Source organism: Paroedura picta, chromosome 1 (genome assembly GCF_049243985.1).
Source record: "Paroedura picta isolate Pp20150507F chromosome 1, Ppicta_v3.0, whole genome shotgun sequence".
Taxonomy (NCBI): Eukaryota; Metazoa; Chordata; class Lepidosauria; order Squamata; family Gekkonidae; genus Paroedura; species Paroedura picta.
Window position 1 is genome coordinate 15,485,984 of NC_135369.1, and position 21,308 is coordinate 15,507,291.

The 21,308-nt window shown below is 53.1% G+C and overlaps 1 protein-coding gene across 2 annotated transcripts in view; it reads right to left on the bottom strand.

The window, feature by feature from the left end:
• Positions 1 to 325: 325 nt before the first annotated feature.
• The window catches only part of IGSF9 (immunoglobulin superfamily member 9), an 88,657-nt gene continuing 67,674 nt past the window's right edge, over positions 326 to 21,308 (bottom strand). For both annotated transcript variants that reach the window (XM_077323399.1, XM_077323391.1), the window contains exons 9-21: positions 21,000 to 21,142; positions 20,748 to 20,888; positions 19,351 to 19,467; positions 18,816 to 18,966; positions 17,903 to 18,026; positions 17,555 to 17,730; positions 15,959 to 16,209; positions 14,815 to 14,899; positions 12,895 to 13,065; positions 9,547 to 9,592; positions 5,887 to 7,329; positions 2,086 to 2,231; positions 326 to 892 (exon numbers count right to left, since the gene is read on the bottom strand). In XM_077323399.1, coding sequence (XP_077179514.1) covers positions 663 to 892; positions 2,086 to 2,231; positions 5,887 to 7,329; positions 9,547 to 9,592; positions 12,895 to 13,065; positions 14,815 to 14,899; positions 15,959 to 16,209; positions 17,555 to 17,730; positions 17,903 to 18,026; positions 18,816 to 18,966; positions 19,351 to 19,467; positions 20,748 to 20,888; positions 21,000 to 21,142 — 3,224 coding nt within the window. In that variant the 3' untranslated portion in view covers positions 326 to 662. The remainder of the gene's footprint in view (positions 893 to 2,085; positions 2,232 to 5,886; positions 7,330 to 9,546; positions 9,593 to 12,894; positions 13,066 to 14,814; positions 14,900 to 15,958; positions 16,210 to 17,554; positions 17,731 to 17,902; positions 18,027 to 18,815; positions 18,967 to 19,350; positions 19,468 to 20,747; positions 20,889 to 20,999; positions 21,143 to 21,308) is intronic.

A 21,308-nucleotide genomic window follows, 5' to 3' on the forward strand; every position in this document is an offset into this window, starting at 1 on the left:
CCACAGCCCCTCCAACCCACTGAGGGTTCTGTTACCTTTTTCTACCTTTGCTCAGGGAAGGGTGTGGGATCCCGAGAACAAACCGAGAAAAGCTGGCACCTTTCAGACCGACCAAGTTTCATTCAAGGGCTGAGCTTTCGTGTGCACGCGCCCTCCCTCAGACGCAACGCCACGGAATGGAAGGAATCAGTTCAGACTGACAGATGGAGTGAGAGGGCAAATGAACCCACTGGTGCTGCTGGACTCTGCTCTGCTGCTTCAGACCAACACTCTAACCCACCTGGGTCCCGAGAATGGCATCGTTCCAATTCCAAACAATTCCGTATTTAACACAAGTTTTCTTTTTTAATGTTAAGTTTTACAAAACACCCCCCCCCCCCGTTAAAAAAATTCCACAAAGCCAGTAGTGAAACACATCCGCTCCTGTTATGGACGCCGCTGCCCGGTCCTTTCCCTCGGCCCTCTCCCTCGGCTTCCCTGCTCCGTTGCCGGTGGAGCCGGGAGACACAGTCTTCCTCTGCAGCTCTGGACTAGAGGACGTCCTGCCTCTAGCCGAAAAGGGACTGGGACGGGCACTGCCGCTCTTCCCTCCTCCTCCTCCTCCTCCTCCTCCTCTCGTGGCAGGGCAAAGCTTGGTCGTTGGAGGGCCTCCCGCCGTCTCCTCACAGCAAAGTGGCCTGCTGGAATCGCTCCTCCCCGCGCTTCCGGCCAGAGCCCAGCTTCTGCCGGCGTTGCTGGGTGGCCTCTCGGCGGCGCCGGTAGGCCAGGAACTCCTCGCGCAGGGCGGCGCAGCGTTCCTCGGGGCTGGGCGCGGGCGAGGCCGACCCGTCCAAGGCCCCCACGGACTGGGAGTTGGAGGGCGAGCCGCCGCTCTCGCTGGAGGACTTGGAACCTGCAGAGGGGAGAAAACGGTGGGAGGGTCAGAAACGGAGAGGGGCTCCCTCCAGCCAGGGGAAGTGGGACTAGGGTTGTGCATGGCGGCGGCTGACAAATCGACTGATTTGGACACCGCCACGCACAACACTAAGCGGGACTCATTGCGATGCTCACTTGGAGGAGGGTCATGCCAGCTTCTGTCCCTGGCTGGAAGGAGGAAGGCTGATGGGTGGCTGGCCCTGAATCAGCCCCCTCCTAGCCAGGACGCCAGCCCAAGGACGCTGGGGGGTTTCTAGCTGGGTGCAAAAACCAGCTAAGGATCCCCTGCCTTGTCTTGGTGTCAAAGGTCTCCTAGTTCAGGTTGTTGCTGTTGTTATTATTATTAGATTTATAGCCCGCCACTCCCATGAGTCTCGTGGCGGGTAACAACATATAATCGATAAAAACCCCTAATACATAAAAACTCCTATAAATACACAAACCCAACCTCCCCCCTCCGGGTTGGTCCTTATAACTCTTGGTCTCGTTTTATGTACCCACAGCAGGCTTTCTCGGAACAATGGGGTGTCTTGACGGCCCTGGAAGGGTTTCCCAAAGGGGCAGGAGTTAATTGATTTCATATATATGTTTGTTAAATTTGTCAAACATTTGTCAGGTGAAAGGACCATATATGGTCTTGTCAGCCTGCCCCCACCCCCAAGGTGGCCAGTGATGGGCTTGGAGGGGCCCAGGGTGGGCGTGTCCACAGCTCTGCTTCCCAGCTGTCTTCTGCACGATCGCCCCACTTCTGGGCCTTCTCGTACCCCAAAGAGTGTTTCAGGGGGTTTCTCAATGGTAAAAAAAGTCAAAAAAGGCAACTATGCTGAATGGAAACTGAGCATGCTGAACTTTCTCGGCTGTCTCGGAAGGCACGTTTTTGTCTGGAAAGTGCCACCGAAGAAAGAACGCAAGAGGTGCCTGCCTGGATTGGGCCAAAGTCCAATATTTTTCTGCTCCGACATCCTGTTGACCACAGTGGCCAGGCAAGGGGTCTTCCTGGGGCTCACAAGCCAGGGGCCGTGAAGGCAATACCCTTATTTTGTTGTTTGGACTCCAGCATCTAGCATTTGGAGGTAGACTGCGCACAGACATGGAGGTTTCATCTTGGCGAATAGAGACTGTTCTGACTCACTTCCACCGCACCGGCCCCCTCCCCCCGGCCACGCTCACTCTGTTTCTCCAGTTCGTGGGCAGCGATGGTGGAGACGGGTCTTCTGGGATGGCCGCTGCGGTAGAGCTGCAGGGCGTCCAGCAAGTCTGATTCCAGGGCAAACTCCGAGTCCCATTCGTAGTTCTCGTCCACGGAAGTGTTCCTCCTGGCGGGGAGAGGAACCAAAGGGGAGGTTTCACTGCAGGGCACAGGAGGGCTGAGAAAGCGGCAGGGGCCGCCTGGGCCCCAATTCGGTTTCCCTCGATTGCTTTTGATACGTTTCCCCACCTCCTCCTCCTCCTCCTCCTCCCCTCCGTGTTTTTCTCACAAGAATCCTGCGAGGTAGGTTAGGCTGAGAGCATGTGCCTGGCCCAAGGTCACCCAAGCAAGCCCCAAGGTCGAGTGAATCTCCTGGGGGAAACACGCCTAAAGGCTGGCAAATGTCCGTGACTGCAGTTTAATGCACAGTCTGTAAGGTTAGGCCTTTACTGTCAAAACAGTTATCAGTTGCAAGTGATATATATGTTGTGGGTTCCTGAAGGCTTTTGTATTATGCCAGTAACTTGTATCGTATTGGCGTTTCTCTATTTACGGTGTAAACCACCCTCGAGCCAAAAGGGAGGGGGATATATAAATATGAACCAACCAACCAAAGGGGATCATTTGAAAAAGAAGTTGTTTTTTTTATATCCTGCCTTTCACTGCCCAAAGGAGTCTCAAAGTGGCTTATATTTGCCTCCCCTTCCTCTCCCCAACAGAAACCTTGGAAGATAGGTGAGGCTGAGAGAGCTCTGAGATTACTGAAGAAGAATTGGTTCTTATTGGCACTATCAGGACTGGGGCTAGCCCAAGGTCACTCAGCTGGCTGCATGGGGAGGAGCGGGGAATCAAACTCAGCTTGTCAGATTAGAAGAAGAAGAAGAAGAAGAAGAAGAGTTGGTTCTTATATGCCGCTTTTCCCTACCCGAAGGAGGCTCAAAGCGGCTTACAGTCACCTTCCCTTTCCTCTCCCCACAACAGACACCCTGTGAGGGAGGTGAGGCTGAGAGAGCTCTGATATCACTGCTCAGTCAGAACAGCTTTATCAGTGCTGTGGGGAGCCCAAGGTCACCCAGCTGGCTGCATGTGGAGGAGTGCAGAATTGAACCCGGCATGCCAGATTAGAACGCACTCCTAACCACTACACCAAACTGGCTCTCAGCTGCTGCTCGTAACCACTAAACCACATTAATTAGAAGCTGCTGCTCTTAACCACTAAACCACGTTGGCACTCATGGAGCTTGAGAAAAAGAGAACACAGATGTAGCTATGTAGAAGAAGGGCGGCATGGTTTCATTGGACTCAGTTTTGGTTCGCTCAATTTTGATATCTATACTCTGTATATCTCCCAATGAAGAGCTGGGTTATTTGCACCTTGCTTTTCACTGTCCAAAGGAATATCAAAGCAGCTTCCGATCACCTTTTCTTCCTCTCCCCATAACAGACACCCTGTGAGGTGGGTGAGGCTGATAGAGCCCTGAGATTACTGAAAAAGTTCTTATTTGCCACTTTTCTCTACCCAAAGGAGTCTCAAAGCGGCTTCTTCCTTTCCCCACAACAGACACCCTGTGAGGGAAGTGAGGCTGAGAGAGCCCTGAGATTACTGCAGAAGAAGAAGAGTTGGTTCTTACATGCTGCCTTTCACTACCTGAAGGAGGCTCAAAGTGGCTTACATTCCCCTTCCCTTTCCTCTCCCCACAACAGACACCCTGTGAGGGAGGTGAGGCTGGGAGACCCTAGATATTACTGAAGAAGAAGAGTTGGCTCTTATATGCCGCTTTTCTCTACCTGAAGGAGTCTCAAAGCGGCTTCCAATCGCCTTCCCTTTCTCTCCCCTTGTGAGGATTGTGAGGCTAGGAGAGCTCTGACAGAACGGAGACTCGCTCAAGGTCAGCCACTGGCAGAATAGAGAAAAGTGGGGGATCAAGCCAGACCTAAAGTGGCTTACAACATTACAAAGCGGCTTACAGCAAACCATCAGAGCGGCCCACGTCATTCTTGTCTCTTTCACTTTATCTTCACAACAACCTTGTGAGGTAGGTGCCACTAGCCCAAGGCTGCCCAACAAGCTTCCACAGCAGAGGGAGGATGTGAATCTGGAATCTCTTAGATCCCACTCTGACCACTACACCGTACTGTCTCTCTTTGACCCCAGATGCCCGGGTTCAAATCCCTGTTCCAGCTCCCTGGTTGACCTTGGGCCAGTCACCCCCTTGCAACTCAGGATGGCTGGGAGGATAAAACGGGAGGAGTAGGAGGCCTTATGAACACTCTGTTGTGAAGGGACAGGACAAAGTTATGATAAACAGAAAACAAAGTCTTCAGAAGTAGCCAAATTTGGGTGGAAAACCACCAATCGAATGTCCCTGTGCAGAAATGTCTTCCCCCCCAATCCATCTTGTTGGATTTAATTGCACGGATCAGTTCAAAGTCATAATAAAACGTAAAAGTGAAACTGCCCAAACATTTTCCTTGTAAGAAATTCAGAGGTTCAGTCCCTTTCCAAACACTTGACAGATAGAACCGGGTTTGGAAGGAAGGCTCCACCTTGTGGGCAGCAGAGGGATGACGGCAGCAAACCAAATGATCCCCAATGGCCTTTTGCCACCTTGGAATAGGATCCTGTGGATGGGCGATGCCGCTCCCAGCCTGGGCCAAGTCTCTCTGCTCTTTTGGCACTGGGTCCTCCTGCAGAGCCACATCCAGCCCCTGACAGGTGGCACAGAGGACTCTTCAGCGCTGGGAAAGGAAAATCCCTGCCAGAATTCTGCTGCCGGCCAGCCTCCCAGGGGCCAGGCGCCAACCTCTCGTGAAATTCCATGTTCCGCGCCACTCGGAAAGATCTAGGAACTGACAAATCCTCGCCAGGCTCAGAACCCACCTCTGGAGGGAAATAAAATTCATAATGTGCATCGAGGGAAGGTGAACTGAAACCAGCTGAAAGTTTTCGCATTCAGAAAACCATCTGTACAAGTTCCTCTGTGAGCCACAGGAAACCTCTTATTGGGAATCCTGTTTGCTTGAAAGCCAGGCTGCTGTAGTTTTAAGCAGACAATGGGCCCTTTACTCCATTTATCTGCAGAGCCCCAAGGACTACGAACTTGCACTCCTTTATCCTGCTCTGTCACTGGGAAGCCGCATCCAAGACAAAAATTCTACTCAAATTTAGAGCAATGTTGAAGTCAAATAGCACCTTAAAGACATAAGAACCCTGTTGGGTCAGACCAGAGATGGTCCCCCTAGTCCAGCATCCTGCCTCACAGTTTGCCAGCCAGTCCCTCTGCAGGGCCAGCAACAGGGCAGGGAGGCCGAGGCCTTCCCCTCATAAGGACACAGGAGAGCCCTGCTGGGTCAGACCAGTGGGGGTTCATCTAGTCTAGCCTCCTGCCTCACACAGTGCTCTCAACCAGTTCTTCTGGAAATATAACAGTCCATAGATGTTGAGGCCTTCCCCTGAAAGTCACCTTCTGGCAATGGGATTCTGAGGTTTACTGCCTCTGGACATGGAGGTTCCTTTAGTCAGTACAGTTAGCAACCATGATCTGGTCCTCTTTTATCGCTGTCTCCATCTCTGGGCATCCCTATATCCCCTGGTAGCAAATCGCATGTTTTAATCACCCGTCCTGTGCTGAAGACCCACGTGGACCTTGACTCTCCAAAGCTCCTACCCTGTTGCTCCCTATGATGTTCCTGGACTCAAATCCAGCTTTTCTACTGTGGACCTACTCGGCTCACCTCGGAAACGACCTACACAATTCCTGGTTCTCCTCCTTCCTTCTCACCTTTTGCTGACGGCAGGGACAGAAGGTTTGCTCCTGTAGTCCTCTCCGACAGGGCTGCTTTGCCAACTGGCCATTTCCCCAAAGGGGGAGCTGAGGTAGCTGCCCCCCAAGGATGGTGCCAGCGAGGGGGGTCTCAGGAAGGACACGCTGCCGCGGCCGCTGCTCTGGCTGGTAAGGCTGCCCCTCAGCGGCTTCTCGGTGGGGAGGCCCGGTGGGGGAACGGCGGTGAGGAATTTGTGTCCCTCGGGGGGCATGGGCAGCTCCGGGGGCAGCTCCGGGGTGTGCAGCCAGTCCCGTTCCGGGGGGAGAGCCACGTACGCCGTCTCCGCCCGGCTATTGTCCTCAAGGGGCTGGGGGGGCGGGAGCGGCCGTGCCCACCGCCCTGGCTCCTGAGGCGTTTCCGCGGCGCAGCTGAGGTAACTCGGGCAGACAGAGGTGCCCGGCAAGGCGGCCTTTGCTGGGCCGGCGTCCAGGTCGGGAAGCCGTAGAAGACTCTTAGGTGAAGCGCGTTCCTGAGAGGAATCCGGGATGGCTTGTATGTCCATGTAAACGGGACAAGTGGTTTTGTCCTCGTCTCCTAGCAGCGTGAGTTCCCTGTCGTCTGGAGCTGCGGCCTCGGGCAGGGCCTGCGTGAAAAGCTGTTCCCCTTCCCCCTCCTTGGCCTCCTCTGGGGGCCAGTCCCCATCCACGTTCATCTCCTTGAAAAAGGGGAGGCTCAAGTACTGCAGGATCCCGCTTTGGGCTGAGGTGTTTGCTTTCCCCTGGCCCTGAGGCCTACAGTACGTTGGCGGAGAAGAGCTTCCCAGGTAGAGGGGAGGGGCAGCAGCAGCAGCAGCAGCGGGCGCGTCCAGCTGCCCCTCGAAGCCCCGGCTGGCCGGCGTATGCTGCTCGGCGGCCCTGTAGGACACGGTGGCTACCGGGCTGATGTTGGCGATGCACAAGGGCTTGGCTTCCTCCGCCGGGCTGCTGCTGCTGTAGTCGAAGTAGCGGCCCTGGCGGTAGCCGGAAGCCTTGGCATCGCGCCGGGCCTGGCTTGAGTTCTTAGGCCTCAGGTTGACGCTCTTCTGCCACACGGGTTCCTCGGGCCGTGCGGAGGGGTAGACCTGCAGGTAAGGCTCCAGCTGGCTCACGCTGCTCTCCGAGGAGGCGAGGGAGAGGGAACAGCGTTCTAGCATGGCCGCCAAGCGCTCCCGGGGCCGTGCTTCGCTCTGCACCACGAAGCGTCCGTCGGGGCCCCGGCAGATGCGCTCCAGCGGCAGCGGCTCCCCGACGTGGCTCTCGTACAGGGCGTATTTGGAAGTGGGCTTTGCGCTGGCGATGCTGAGCCCCAGGTTGGGGCCGGTCTTCTCCCCCCACAGCAGGGTGCGGCGAAGGCTTTGGTACGGGGAGGTCTGGAACTTCAGTTTCACAACGCTGTCTGGACTAGCAGTGCCTGTAGAATTTCTGCCAGGGAAAGGAGGGAGAAAGAAAAAAGCTGATTTTTTTTTTGAGACTTTGTTGCCCTCCACAGCCACTTTGAGCCAAAAGTAGGACCCCTAGCCCCAAAAGGAACTATTTAGGCAAGGTGGACTATATTGTTGTCCATAGCTGATCTGAGCAGAGGAAAAAACCCAGCCTTGTGTACTTACTGGTTCATACAGGAAGCGACAGAGGGTAACTCTAGGTATTGCTGGAAATGATTGCTTTACCATAGAGGTTCTGGTGATTCCAAGAGCTACCTTTTGTCACTTCCTGTATCTGTCTGTCTGTCTGTCTGCCTATCATCTTCTTGTCTGAAGTGATGGAGAGTTTCAAACTGTGAACTGTAAAATGGGTACAGCCAAGGGTTGCAAACTGGCGGGATATGGGGGGGGCAGACTTACCTGGAGCGGGAGGTGGGCATTGTGACTTTTGTCCTGTGCCAGAAATGATGACATCATGTTGTGATGTCGTGGCAACACTGGCATTTGGGTAAAAACTCTATGGTGAAAACAGCTTCTACCACTGAGTTTTTGCCCAAATGCCAGAGTGTCACCGCAGTGTCATGGCATCGCTTCCATGACGTGCTGGTGACGTCAAGTGGGCCTCCCTCCTGCTCCTTGTAATTCCTCCTTCAGGAAAGCTCTCCAGCCATGGGGAATCTCCCACCTCTGAGGGTGGGTGAGCTGGCAACCCTAGTCCAGCCCCCTGTGAGGAAACATCCCTGCAGGGTTATTTAAGGGTGTGTGGGTTATTCTGTGAGGCTCCTCCCAGCTCCCACAGAGGAGCTACTTCCCACACCCTCAAAGTTGTTGACACGTGCTTTTCCTGAATAGGCTGGTAGGCCCTGAAGGAATCAAACCAGACAGGGCAGGAGAAGGCATAAACTTCTCAGAGTCAAAATGATCAGCATGACCTGGAGGAAAACCTCCTTCCTAGTCCAAAACAAGAGAATCGAGTAGAAACCGGAGAAACCACATAGATAACTGAATGGGAGATCCTCTACTTCTTACAGCAGGGGTAGTCAACCTGTGGTCCTCCAGATGTCCATGGACTACAATTCCCATGAGCCCCTGCCAGCGTTTGCTGGCAGGGGCTCATGGGAATTGTAGTCCATGGACATCTGGAGGACCACAGGTTGACTACCCCTGCCTTACAGGACATGTGGCCAAAACGCTATTATTATTAGCTAAGCCTGCCTAAGGCCCAAACCAGAGTTCCTCTGGGAGTTCTGTGTTCAAATCACCCGATTTCTTCAAACTTAATTTTCAGGTGTGCAGAATTATGCAAAACGAGAGGACCTGTCATGCTAGGTGGGCTTGGAGGAAGAGGGAACATAACCATCTGGGCCACTTTCTGGCTGGCACGCCATAGTGGCCCGCTCCCTTGTAAGTGAGCTTCATGGCAGAGCGATGATTCGAACCCAGGTCCCCTCTTAGTCTTCCATCCTAATCTACCAATGTGATGTAGCGATTAGTGTGCTGGAGTAGGATCTGAGAGACCCGAGTTCGAATTCTTGTTCTGCCTCGGGAAGCTTGCTGGGGGACTTGCTGGGCGCAGTGGGCACACTCTCAGCCTAACAGACCTCATAGGGTTGTTGTGAAGATAACATGGAGGAGAGGAGACTGAGGTAAGCTGCTTCATGCCTCCACTGGGAAGAAAAGCAGAGCCTAAACGAAGAAGAGGAGTTGGTTTTTACACCCTGCTTTTCACTGCCTGAAGGAGTCTCAAAACAACTTACAATCGCCTTCCCTCCTTCTCTCCACAACAGACACCCTGTGAGGTAGGTGAGGCTGAGAGAGCTCTGACAGAACTACCAGGATTGTGACTAGCCCAAGGTCACCCAGCTGGCTGCACGTGGAGGAGCAGGAAATCAAACCCAGCTTCCCAGATTAGACGCTGCCGCTCTTAACCGCCACGTCAAGCTGGCTCAGTGGTAGCCACTAGGCAGGGCAGCCTTGCCCTATATCTGACCTAAGATACATGTTACGTGGCTTTTTAAGCTGCTATTTCTCCCAAACCATTCCCCTCCCCTCCTTCCTGGCACCCCCTTCTTTCCCCAGCTCCATGTCTTCCCCTGTGGCCAGCAAACAGAGGTCCGAGGGCGGGGGCAGAGGGGAGAAAAAAGCAGGTTGGCGTGAATGGGGTGGGGTGGGGGGTGTGAGGGGAGGGAGGGAATGGGCATGCCATGGAGAGACTTACTGCGACGTCAGGAGCTTCTTGTTGGGGGAGAAGACGATTGGTGCATCTGGAAGGTCACGAGAACACAAAGGGGGGAAATCACATGGAGAGCAACTCAAAAAAAGAAAAGAAAGTGACAACGAAGGAGGACAGACGGATGCCACACTGCAGCCCGTGAGACCGACACGCACAGTGCCACCCTCTGCCTGCCCCATCCTGGCCCTCTCGCCCCCTCTCTGTCATTTTGAGCTCTAAAGCCGCCAAAAGCTGAGCAAATGGGCAGTGCTGGATTTCTTCTTTCTTTGTAGGTTTGAGTGGTGCAGCTCGTTCCTCTCCTCAGCCCGCGCTCTTCGGCTATCCGGCTCCCTTGAGAGTCCCCCATCTTTTCCGGTCTGGGGGCACCTTTGGAATTTTGACGCAGTGTGGTGGGCGACACAAAATGGCCGCCACTGGAGGGACAAAATGGCTGCTGCCGATTAACTTGAGCCAAAGGGTGCAGATCCTTGGGTTATAGGGGCAGCTGCTGCCAAAGCCACGTTGTTAAGAACCTGGACAGCCAATCAATTCTCCAGCAGCCCGTCAGAGGGCTTGCTGGGCAAAAGCCACATCCGGGCCAACTCACGTTCTAAAAACCCATGGTGGGGGGCCAAAAAAGATCTCAGCAGTACCCTTGGGCAGCACGTTGGAAACCCCTGGGTTACGTGAGCTGCAGAGACCTGACAAAGTGTGCCATTGTGTCTGTGGAAGCAGGCCCATTGATAGTGGGTGCAGAATTCAGCCACCTTAAGAACCCAGATTTTATTTAGAAGAAGAGTTGGTTCTTAAGAAGAAGAAGAGTTGGTTCTTATATGCCGCTTTTCCCTACCTGAAGGAGGCTCAAAGCGGCTTACAGTCGCCTTCCCATTCCTCTCCCCACAACAGACACCCTGTGAGGGAGGGGAGGCTGAGAGAGCCCTGATATTACTGCCCGTTCAGAACAGTTTTATCAGTGCCGTGGCGAGCCCAAGGTTACCCAGCTGGTTGCATGTGGGGGAGCGCGGAATCGAACCCGGCATGCCAGATTAGAAGTCCGCACTCCTAACCACTACACCAAACTGGCTCTCTAATTTAAATCACTTTACAGTGAACTTTGCGACTGGCGCAGGATTGCTGATGGTCACAACACACCATTTCCTTCTCATGGGTCAATCCCGGCCTTCTTCTCTCCAGAATTGACAGAAGAACGGCTATTTTTTAAATTCCCTTTATTCACTACCTGAAGGAGTCTCAGGTTAGCTTACAATCGCTTCCCCTTCCTCTCCCCATACAGACACCCTGTGAGGTGGGTGGAGCTGAGAGAGCTCTGACAGGACTGCTCTGTGAGAACAGCACTAAGGACTGTGACGAGCCCAAGGCAATCCAGCTGGCTGCATGTGGAGGAGCTCCCCAAATAGAAGCTGCTGCTCTTAATCATTACACCACACTGCCACCAAATTCCGTACACAACCAGCCCATGGAGGCAAGCTCCCGTAACAGATACAGATTGCAGAATTCCAGGCTTCCTTTCTGTTCTGAAGCAGAGTTCCTTTGGAGCAGGCCACTAATACCCAGCCATCTCAGGAGAGAACGGCCGCACATGGACTAAAATGAAGCTGCCTTATCCCAAATCCGACCCTTGGTCTCCCAAGGTCCCCAGCAGTGGCTCTGCAGGGCCTCAGAGGTTTTTCCCATCACTTTACACCGGCTGTTGACTTTTTAAACTGGAGATGCTGGGGATTGAACCTGGGTCCTTCTGCACGCCAGGCAGATGCTCTACCCTTGAGCCGGGGGCAGAGAACACCTTTGAGCAGTGATCCGCAACCTTTTACAGATTGCGGACCGGCAGCAGCAGGGAGGGCAGCCGCGCATGTGCAGCACTTAAACCTATTTTCAGCCACGCATGGCGCATGTGTGCATGCGCGGCCCTGCTTCCCTCTCCCCCCCTCCCACAGTAAGAAGCTTGCCGGGCCGCAAGATTGCGGCCTGGGAAGTTTCTTACTGCGGGAGGGGGGGCGGGGAGAGAGAGCCGCGGCCAGGTGGTTGGGGACCACCGCCTTTGAGGCATAGAAATCTTAAATGGATCCCCAACAGCAAGCTGGGACATTTCTCCTTTGGTGAGTTTTGTTTTCTGGCTGCAGCAAGAGAACCTGGAAGAAGCCGAGAGCCCGCTGTGGGCGGACAGCTTGAGGCATCTGGGGTCCTGGACAGGTTGCTGGCTGGATCTCTCTCAGCCTGTGACGACTGTTACTTCCTGCCCTTTCCTTTGGTAGTGGCAAGACACAGCCGTGTTTTCAAAGAGAACGAAACCAATAGGCAAAACGTTGTATCTTCCTGAGATTTATTAAATCCTAAATAATTTTGCAACCAGAACGGGGTCCCAGGTATTCAATCCTGCTTTCTATTGCTTCTTCAGTGGTTGCGATTATTGTCTTAGTATAACATCATATAACATGTTGGGTGTATTTCTACAAGAAACCAATGGTCTTTCTTCAAAGACACACACTAAAATCAAGACAGGCTGTGTCAACCCGTTTCTCCTCTGCCCAAAAGCCAGATTCTTCACCCCGGAGAAGATTACCCACGTCAGCCTACATCTCCTCATTCTGACAAATGAACATTCATTTATCAAACGCAGCGTTCCAGGGACCCATTTTTGCACTGGACACCCTAGTCCAGCCTTTTCCAACCTTTTGACTGGGGAGATGCCACTGCAATATTTGTCAGGCTTTGAGAGACCAGGAAGTGATGTCAGCTGGCCACGCCCCCTGGAAGTGGGAGGAGCCTGGGCCGGCAAAGGTCTAAGCGGCAGCGGCCCAATCCGGCCCATGAATGGTCACTTTGGGAGGGGTGGCTCAAACTGTCCAAATAAGGGTAAATTAAAAATAATTTGCTCTTCATTGGAAGCTGGGAAAGGTAGGCACAGGGTGGGAGGGCTCTCCCCAGCCTCCATTTTGAAACCCCCCATGACGTGGTACCATGGAGGGGCCTTCATGGTACCGTGGTTGGAAAACTCTGCCATATTCTGGGATAGCCTCAGCATACACTCGGTTGGGATGCTCAGCTTAAGGCTCCCGTGAAGGAAATGGCACCAGGGAATGGAAACAGTTGATTTCTGCAGCCTGAAAGGAGCCTGAGTTGCCCCAAGTTCCAGCTCTCTGCAGGACAGAACTGGGAATAATAATCTAGGGATTCCAGAAGTGCTCGGACCCTTCCCCTGCACCCGAGGATCCTCTTGCCCCAGGAAGCAAAAGCTCTCTGCCCATCCACCCATCCCAGCCAATCAGCAGGGGCTGACCCATGATCCTTCCCACTTCCCCTCCCGCCCTCCCGGCTCCTTCTGTCCCGCCTTACCCTGCCTGCGTTTACGGAGACGGGCTGCCCTCCGTCGGTTCATGATGCACGCCGCCATAGTGCTGAAGATGACGGCCGTGCTGAGGAAGCAGACGCCGCCGATGACGCCGGCCAGGACGGGCTGGGGGAGGAGGTCGTGCAGCTGGGTGCGGGAGGGGTACACTTCCATGCCTGATGGGGAGAGGAGGAAACTCCCGTCAGTCCCCAGGAGCAAGGAGGGGAAAGCCTCGTCAGGTGGAAAGAATGAGAGTGGACCTTGATCAGAGCACTGGCCTGTCTGGTCCTGCATCCTGCAATGGCTGTCCGGGTGCTTCTGGAAAGCCCGCAGGCAGGACGTACAGCTAACAGCCCTTTCCCTCTTCTCAGGATTCCCCTCTGATATATGGGGCACAGCAAATCAGGCCACACCCCGTGTAGGTAGAATGCTGGGCTAGAGCCGGGGGGATGGAGATCCAAGAATATGTGCATGGCACGCTGAATGAAACTGTAAGCTGCCTGGGGCAGAGACCCTCTTTAACAACAAAGAGCCAGGCAGGCTGGCTAAAATCCTTAAAGACTAAAATAATGTTGTTCTAACATGAACATCCCGCTTCATAAGATGTACGCAGTGGGCCTGATACTTTTGGCAGAGTATAAATATGGGGAAAGTAGCACGGCACAGGAATAAAATAGTTTTATTTAGAAGAGTAACAACTTTGTATAGAAAGGAGAGAGAGAGAGAGAGAGAGACACCTCACTGTCTAACTGTTATGTTGTCTTCATTCAGTCATTCTGGAAGGAAGCAGAGAGGAAGTGTGCTCAAAAAAGCAGGAAGTCTCCAATGAGCCCATCAGGATGCTGGAGGAGATTGTTTGAAACTATCAGGAAGTTCGCAATCCATCTATGCTAAATACACATCTCCTCTGAGGCCCCCTGCAGGACATTTGCCATATTCTGTTCAATCATGCATGGTGCAGATCTTTCATCTTCCAACAACATGCATGTGACAAGGAAGCCCAACCCATGAAGGTGTGCACTTTATATATTTTGGTTTTATTTCACTTCATTTATCTATCCTTACGACAACCCTGGGAAGCGGGTTAAGCCAGGAGTGTGTGACTCGTCCAAGGTCAACCAGTGAGCTTCCAGGGCAGAGTGAGGATTTGAACCTGGGTCTCCTAGATCCTAGCCTGTTGCGCTAACCACTTCGTCCCCTAGCTACCAAAAAAATAGTGGAAACCAAACTTGGTGGGGCCCTTATCAGGATGGCCAAGGCCAGCCCAGTCTTGTCAACTCTCCAAAGCAAAGCAGGGTCATTCCTGGCCAGTATTTGGATGGGAGCCCACCAAGGAACACCAGAGTTGTGACGCAAAGGCAGGCCATAGCACACCATCTCTGTTCGTCTCTTGCCTTGAAAACCCTACGGCAGGGCTGGCGGGCGCTCATGGGAATTGTAGTCCATGGACATCTAGAGAGCCACAGTTTTGCCATCCCTGCCCTACAGGGTCGTCAGAAGTCGGCTGTGGCTTGACAGCGCTTTGCAGGTGCCTCTAAATGAAACACTGGTCCACAGACTTGACGGCGAGAGGACTCCCTCGGGTGCAGCTAACCATGAAGCAGAAATGCAGCAGGGCTTGGACACTCCCACGGGATGCCACGCCAATTTGCATAGCCCTACCGGAGCGAGCAGAGGTGTGGCCTAACCAGCTTGGATGACTTTGCCCCGCAGGAGAAGCCTGTCTGCTTTATGCACACAAGGTGATTGTTTAGCTTTTCTGTAAGCGGCTAGCCAGTGTCCCACACTGTGCATGGAGAGTGCTCTTTATGCCAAAACCCCAACTCCCTTTCAGCCAAGGAGCTTGCAAAGGCCCCAGAGGACACACACGTGAGCCAGCCAACCCCTGGTCTGCTGGAACTCCGCCCTCACCCAGAGCGCCTTACCTGCTGTGGAGACGTTGACTGTATTGCTAGGATCGCTCATGTAGCTGCCGGAGAAGGCCACTAAGCGGAACTCGTAGAAGGCGTCCTGTGTTGTAGTGGGGGGAGGAGAAAGCAGTCGCACAGCTATGAATCCCTAAGCAGATGTCGCTATGGAGAATGAGGTCACACGGTGGGCAAGCTTCTTCCTTAGTCTCATCCGGGGAGGGGGCTATTTTGCATAATTTCAGGGCAACAAAAGGTTGCCCTATAGCTCTCAACTCACATTCCCTGTCTTCTGAGGTTACATACCCAGCTACCAAATACAGAGAGGATACACTGTACAAATGGGCAAAACTAAATACAGAATGCAAAAACTGGGCACGGGACAGGCTGTACAATAAAGTATAATGAATTATAATTACGAAAAACTTAATTGACGCAAATCTTCTAAATAATCTTCTCATTCACATCCAGTTTGTAGATAATTTTCATTTTTCAGTGTGCAGTATGACAAATTCTCCAGTTATGAACTTGTTTCATTCCACTCTCTCAAATACATACATATATTCCTCTAGCCCAGCCTTTCTCAACTTTTTAACTCTCGAGAAACCCCTGAAATATCCTTCAAACTTCACAAAATCCCAGAAGGGGCACAATTGTGCAGAATATGGTTGGGAAGCATAGCTGTGGACACGCCCACCTGGGGCCCCTCCCCTTCCCACCCTCTCCAGGCCCACCACTGGAAGAAGAAGAGTTGGTTCTGATATGCTGCTTTTCCCTACCCGAAGGAGGTTCAAAGTGGCTTACAATCACCTTCCCTTTCCTCTCCCCACAACAGACACCCTGTGAGGGAGGTGGACCTGAGAGAGCCCTGATATCATTGCTCGGTCAGAACAGCCTTATCAGGGCTGTGAGTAGCCCAAGGTCACCCAGCTTGCTGCATGAGGGGGAGTGGGAAATCAGACCCGGCTTCCCAGATTAGAAGCCACTGCTCTTAATCACTACACAACTATGGCTGGTGGAACAAGACAAGTACATAACAAGTTCATACTTGAGGAAATTATAACCAGATGGGAACGGAAATATTTAAAAGACTTAATTCAGTCATTTACGATCATCCAGTTCTGACATGCCGCCCCTGCAGAGCGGGCCCCTCCGAACCTACCTTGATCAGTCCGGGCACGAGGAGCTGCCTCTGAGAGCTGGGGATGGTTCCATCCAGTACCTCCCACCCGCCCTGGTCTTGCCGCAGTTCCAGGGCATAGCCCGTCAGGGCCACCGGGTTCTGCGACGGGGGATCCCAGAGGAGCAGGACTCCCCGCATGGTCTCATTCGCCATCAGGGAATGGGGTGGGGAAAGGAAGATTCGCCAGGTGGTGGTTGGGAGTTCGGGAGGCGCAGTGTTGGCTGAGAAACCTGAGAAGCAAGGAAAAGCGCATGAGAGCCTGACCGAGGCCATGGGATTGCCAACCTCCAGGTGGGGTCTGGAGACTGCCCACTTTTATCACTAATCTCTAGATCAGGGGTAGTCAACCTGTGGTCCTCCAGATGTCCATGGACTACAATTCCCATGAGCCCCTGCCAGCAAATGCTGGCAAGGGCTCATGGGAATTGTAGTCCATGGACATCTGGAGGACCACACGTTGACTATCCCTGCTCTAGATGGCAGGGATCAGTTCCCCTGGAGAAAATGGGAGCTTTACAGGATGGACTCTATAGTGTTGCTCTCCACTGAGGTCCTTTTTAAAATATAAAAATTAATTAACTATTTGGGGATCCCTTCCAAGGCTGTCAAGAAACCCTGATTGAGAAAGCCTGTCCTAAACGCTTAGGGATGACCTGGGGTATAAAACCCTAGATGTCGGCTGCATTCCACTTCAGTTTTTGAATATTTAGACTCTGCATTTCCAAGTCAGCAACAGTTTGAATTTTAATTCAAGAGCCGGGGATCCTACCGGGGGAGGGGGGGGAGAGACGTATTTCAGGTCCTTCTGGTGAGATGCGGAAGTGTGTTTGTTTGGGGTTTTTTTTTTGCCTGTGACAACTTAAAATGTATTTGTTTAGCAATCTGATTGTCTTTAGCATTTGATAGGCAAGATGGCAAGAACCCCTTTTCGTGATTCTTATTAATGTTATATTACAGGATGATGTACTTAGATTATTCTAGCAAGAAAGCCCATTGCAACCAGGAATGCAATGGGCACTAGGACCCAGGGGACACCAGCAGGTGCAAATATCTTTCTCTCTTAGCGGGAGTCATAGAAGGTAATCAGGGCTCATTTGTAGAGTTTGGGGTGGCTGTCTCTGTCTGTCTCTCTCCCTCACAGCAGAAGCCATAGCAGGTAATCAGGGCTCGCTTGTAGCAAAGAATCAGGACTTGTTCGCAGTTTGGCTGGGCATTCTGTGTCTCTGTGTTTCTCTCTTAGTTGTCTGAGAGCAAAGTGGATAGCATCCAGGAAAAGAGGGCGGCTGTAGGGGCAGGGCCAATCAGGGTGCGGCCAGCTTTGCTGGCCGCACCCTGATCGGCCCTATACCAACTCTGATCGGCCCTATTCCAACTCGGACACCCCGGACTCGTTCCACTCCCCAGGCTGTTTCACAAATATTAAGAGGAACAATAGATAAGGATTTGATATCTTATTTGTATCATGTCTGTACTATGACCCTGGTCTACAACCGTGAATAACAGACTTGGCTTGGCTTTTTTTTTTTTAAAAGCAGAGCACCAAGTTTGCATCCAGGGCCCAGGAGCACCTCTCACCTAGCGGCACCGCAGAGATGATCTCACTGAAGGGTCCGCTGCCCAGTTTGTTCTGGGCCAGAACGCTGAACTGGTAGCCGGTGTCGGCTTGGAGGTTCTCCACCATGTGATGGGAGGCCCCGGCAGGCACCGGTAAGGAGACCCAGTCGTGGTGCGGGCGGTTGAGGCGCTTCAACCTGCGGAAGGACGTAGAAGATGGGTGAAGGCTGTTGTGGACCACCCCGAAAAAATCCCATGCTGTTTTGAGCAGAAGGCCGGGAAGATGTTCGGGAACTCTGATCAAACTCCCTCGGGGCAAACGAGAACAAGGAGTGGGGAAGCACAAGCGGGAAACCACCGAGGACTCACAGTGGTGTGTACCAGATGCTGAACCTCTGGAAATAGCCCCCATCGAAGCCGGGCTCCCAGGTGACGTTGACGGCCTGCTCGAGCGGAAGCACAGAGACGTTGGCCACCCCGTGGGGGCTAGTGCCTGCCGGCGCCAACAGAAGAAAGAAAGTGCATTTTAGACAGGGTGTTGGGAGGAGACTTTTCTGGATATCGCAGACCAGCAAAAAACCAAATCAGTGGGGTTTACATATCAAGGCCGAACTCTCCTTAGAGACAAGGATGCCTAAACTGAGAGTATTGTATTCTGGTTACGTTATGAGTAGGCAGGAGAGAAAACCATGCTAGAAGTGGTGGAAAACAGCAGGGAAAGCCGAAGGCCCAACAGGAGATAGAATCATAGAACCATAGAGTTGGAAGGGTCCATGTAGGCCATCTAGTCCAACCCCCTGCTCAATGTAGGATCCGTCTAAAGCATCCATGATATTTGTCCAACCACTGCTTGAAGACTGCCAGTGAGGGGGAGCTCAAAACCTCCTTAGGCAGCCTATTCCACTGCTGAACTACTCTGACTGTGAAAAACCTTTTCCTGATATCCCAATGGATGGACTCAATTGAGGGATCCGCAGATCTCAGTCTGCAAGATCTGAGCAAGGCGCTCAAGGATAGGATGGTTCGTGGTCATTAATGCATAGGGGTGCCCTCAAAATGCATGACTTCCACACAAAGTGGTAAAGAACCAAGCTGTGAGCCAACAAGCTTGTGATAAGTAATAAAATAACTCATGAAAAGTAGTTCCCTGAACCACTCCACCTTCATATCAATCTCTAGCTCATGGGCCACCAAGCCTCAGGGCCTCTCCTATTCCAAAGGCATTTCAATGCGCTTCCACGCTGTTCAGTTAACCGCTCTGCACTCACAACTGAACACGCACCCAATACGTAGACAGCGGTTGCGGTGCTGACACGGGCCACGCCATTATTGGCGGCACACTCCCACATGCCGTGCTGCTCCTTGGTCAGTGGGCGCAGGGTCAGGGTGTTGTTCCGATCCACCTGGGCATTGGCGAGCCCTCTGCTGCCGATCTGGAAGGGGAAAGCAGAGCAGTGGCACAGGCAGGAAAAGGAACAGAATACTGCTGGGTCAGATCAACACCCGACTAATCCAGGGGCCCTCAACCTTTTTTGAGCCCGTGAGGACAACAACAACAATAACAACAACAATAATAATAATTTTATTTTTATGTCCTTCCCTAGTGCGTAATGTCAGGTTAAAACAAACCATAAAGCAACTTATTTGAACCTGGGTCTCTCTAGCTGTTGTTGTCTTCCATCCATGACTGGCCCCAAGGGAACCAGGGCCCACCCTAAATACGGCCATGAGATCCAGTGGGTTGGATCCCACACGTCTGTTCTGCTAAAGATGAGGCCTTTATTCGAAACAAGGGGCCTCTGACCATGATGCCTCACCTTTGTCCAAGAGATGACAGGCTGGGGGTCCCCACGGGCGGCACAAGGTATGAGCAACTCGCGGCCCACCTCCTGGAAATACTCCTCTTTGGGGCGCTGAGTGAACACGGGAGGATCCTGGGTGGAAAACACAATTGGTGCCCCAGGTGGGGGGGAGGGGTTAATCAGCATCCGTAATGGATACAGAAATAAACAGTCAATTGACTGAGTACAGAGGCTGTGGCCCAGAGGAAGAATCTTTGTTTGGGGCACAGAAGGTCGCAGGTTCGATCCCTGGCGTCTCCACTTGTGGTGGGTGAGGAGGAAAGCTTTGACCCAAGAATGCGAGGTCAGTGCTGACCTTGACAGAACCATCATACTGCAGCTAAGAATCATAGTGTTGGAGGGAACCACCAAGGTCATCTAGTCCAACCCCATGTCTGCCCACATTGACCCCAGTTCTATGCCCAGACGATGCCCCCCCCCCAAATCCCTGGATAGTCTGGCCTGTAAGAAATTCACTTCCCAAGCCCAAAGTGACGATTGGCATTTCCCTGGACACTTTGCCCAATGAGTTCAGAGTTCCACACGGCATGTAGAACAGAATTGTTCTGCCGGGCCTAGGGAGGCCCTGGAACAACACCCCAAAATTTGCTGGCCTCCCTATCAAAGTTCATCTGACCAGTTTAAATCTCAGGGACCATATTTTTTACATCCTCCTTCCGTTTTGGTTTCTTGTTAAAGGTGTGATGTTTAATTGTCTAATTTTAAAGGGTTTTTTTTTAAATATATGTTTTTAAAAGCTGTAATTTGCCCTGAGTCATTATATTATGATTATCTAATAAAGAAATAAATTGTTGGTGGAGGGTCCAAGAAATGACAGAGAGCTCAAGGGCCAGGCCTGTTCCTTTAAATAAAAGGAGTGGGTTAGAGCAGAGGTCCGCAAGGTTTCGGCCGCTGCGGACCCCTGCTCCGAAGTGGGGGGAAAGGGTGGCCTGGGGACCCGCGCACGCGCGGCAGCCCCAGTGCAAACGCACATGCGCGGACTGCTGCGCACGCGCGTTTGCGCCCGGTAGGGGCGCAAAGGCGCGTGCGCGGCAGTCCGCGCATGTGCGTTTGCGCTGGGGCTGCCGCGCGTGCGCGGGTCCCCAGGCCGCCAGCAAATCGGCCAATTAGCTCGCGGCTTGGCAAGCTTCTCTTCCCTCCCCTCCCGAAACAAGAAGCTTGCTGGGCCGCGAGCTAATCGGCCGATTTGGCAGCTGATTTGCTCGCAGCCTGGCGAGCTTCTCGCTTCGGGGGGGGGGGGGGAGGGAAGAAGGAGCCATGGGTTGGGGACCACTGGGTTAGAGGAAACCTGAGGAAACCACCCTACTCCCTCCCCACGCCTGTTTCCCTACGAGGCTCTCTCCAGGACTGACCTTGAGAAGGACGCGAGTGGGCGGGGAAGGGCCAGCGGTGCCATAGCTGTTGTACGGGGTGCAGGCGTACATGCCAAGGGCGTCGTCGTTTGCCGTGGCAATGGTGATGGTGCCGTCAGGCCTCGTGGACCAGCCTGGGAACTACAATGGGAGGAAAGCCAGAGAGACAGACAAAGAGAAAAAATGCTCCACTGATGGCTCTCCGGGAGGGCCGGCCAGTGTGGGGGATGAAATGCCCAACCCGGCCACTACCTTGCATAGATCCAGGGGTTGCCCGTCTTTGGTCCAGTTGACGAAGAGCAGGGGAGGGTTGGCCTTGGCGGGACACCGGATGGCGCCCCGCATCCCGATTGGCAGGAGGGTCTCCGAAGGCATGTCGCTGACCCGGGCCGGATCTGCGGGAGGAAAGAGGACCTGGGTTCAGGTGGAGAGCAAAATCAGGGGGAGCCATCCAGGCCAGAGGGCTGCCTATTCTTCAAAGCCCCGGGTCTCCTGGCCATGACTGGAAGCTCAGCCTTGTGTTAAAGAGGAGAGCTGGCTTTTTATACCCTGCTTCTTATT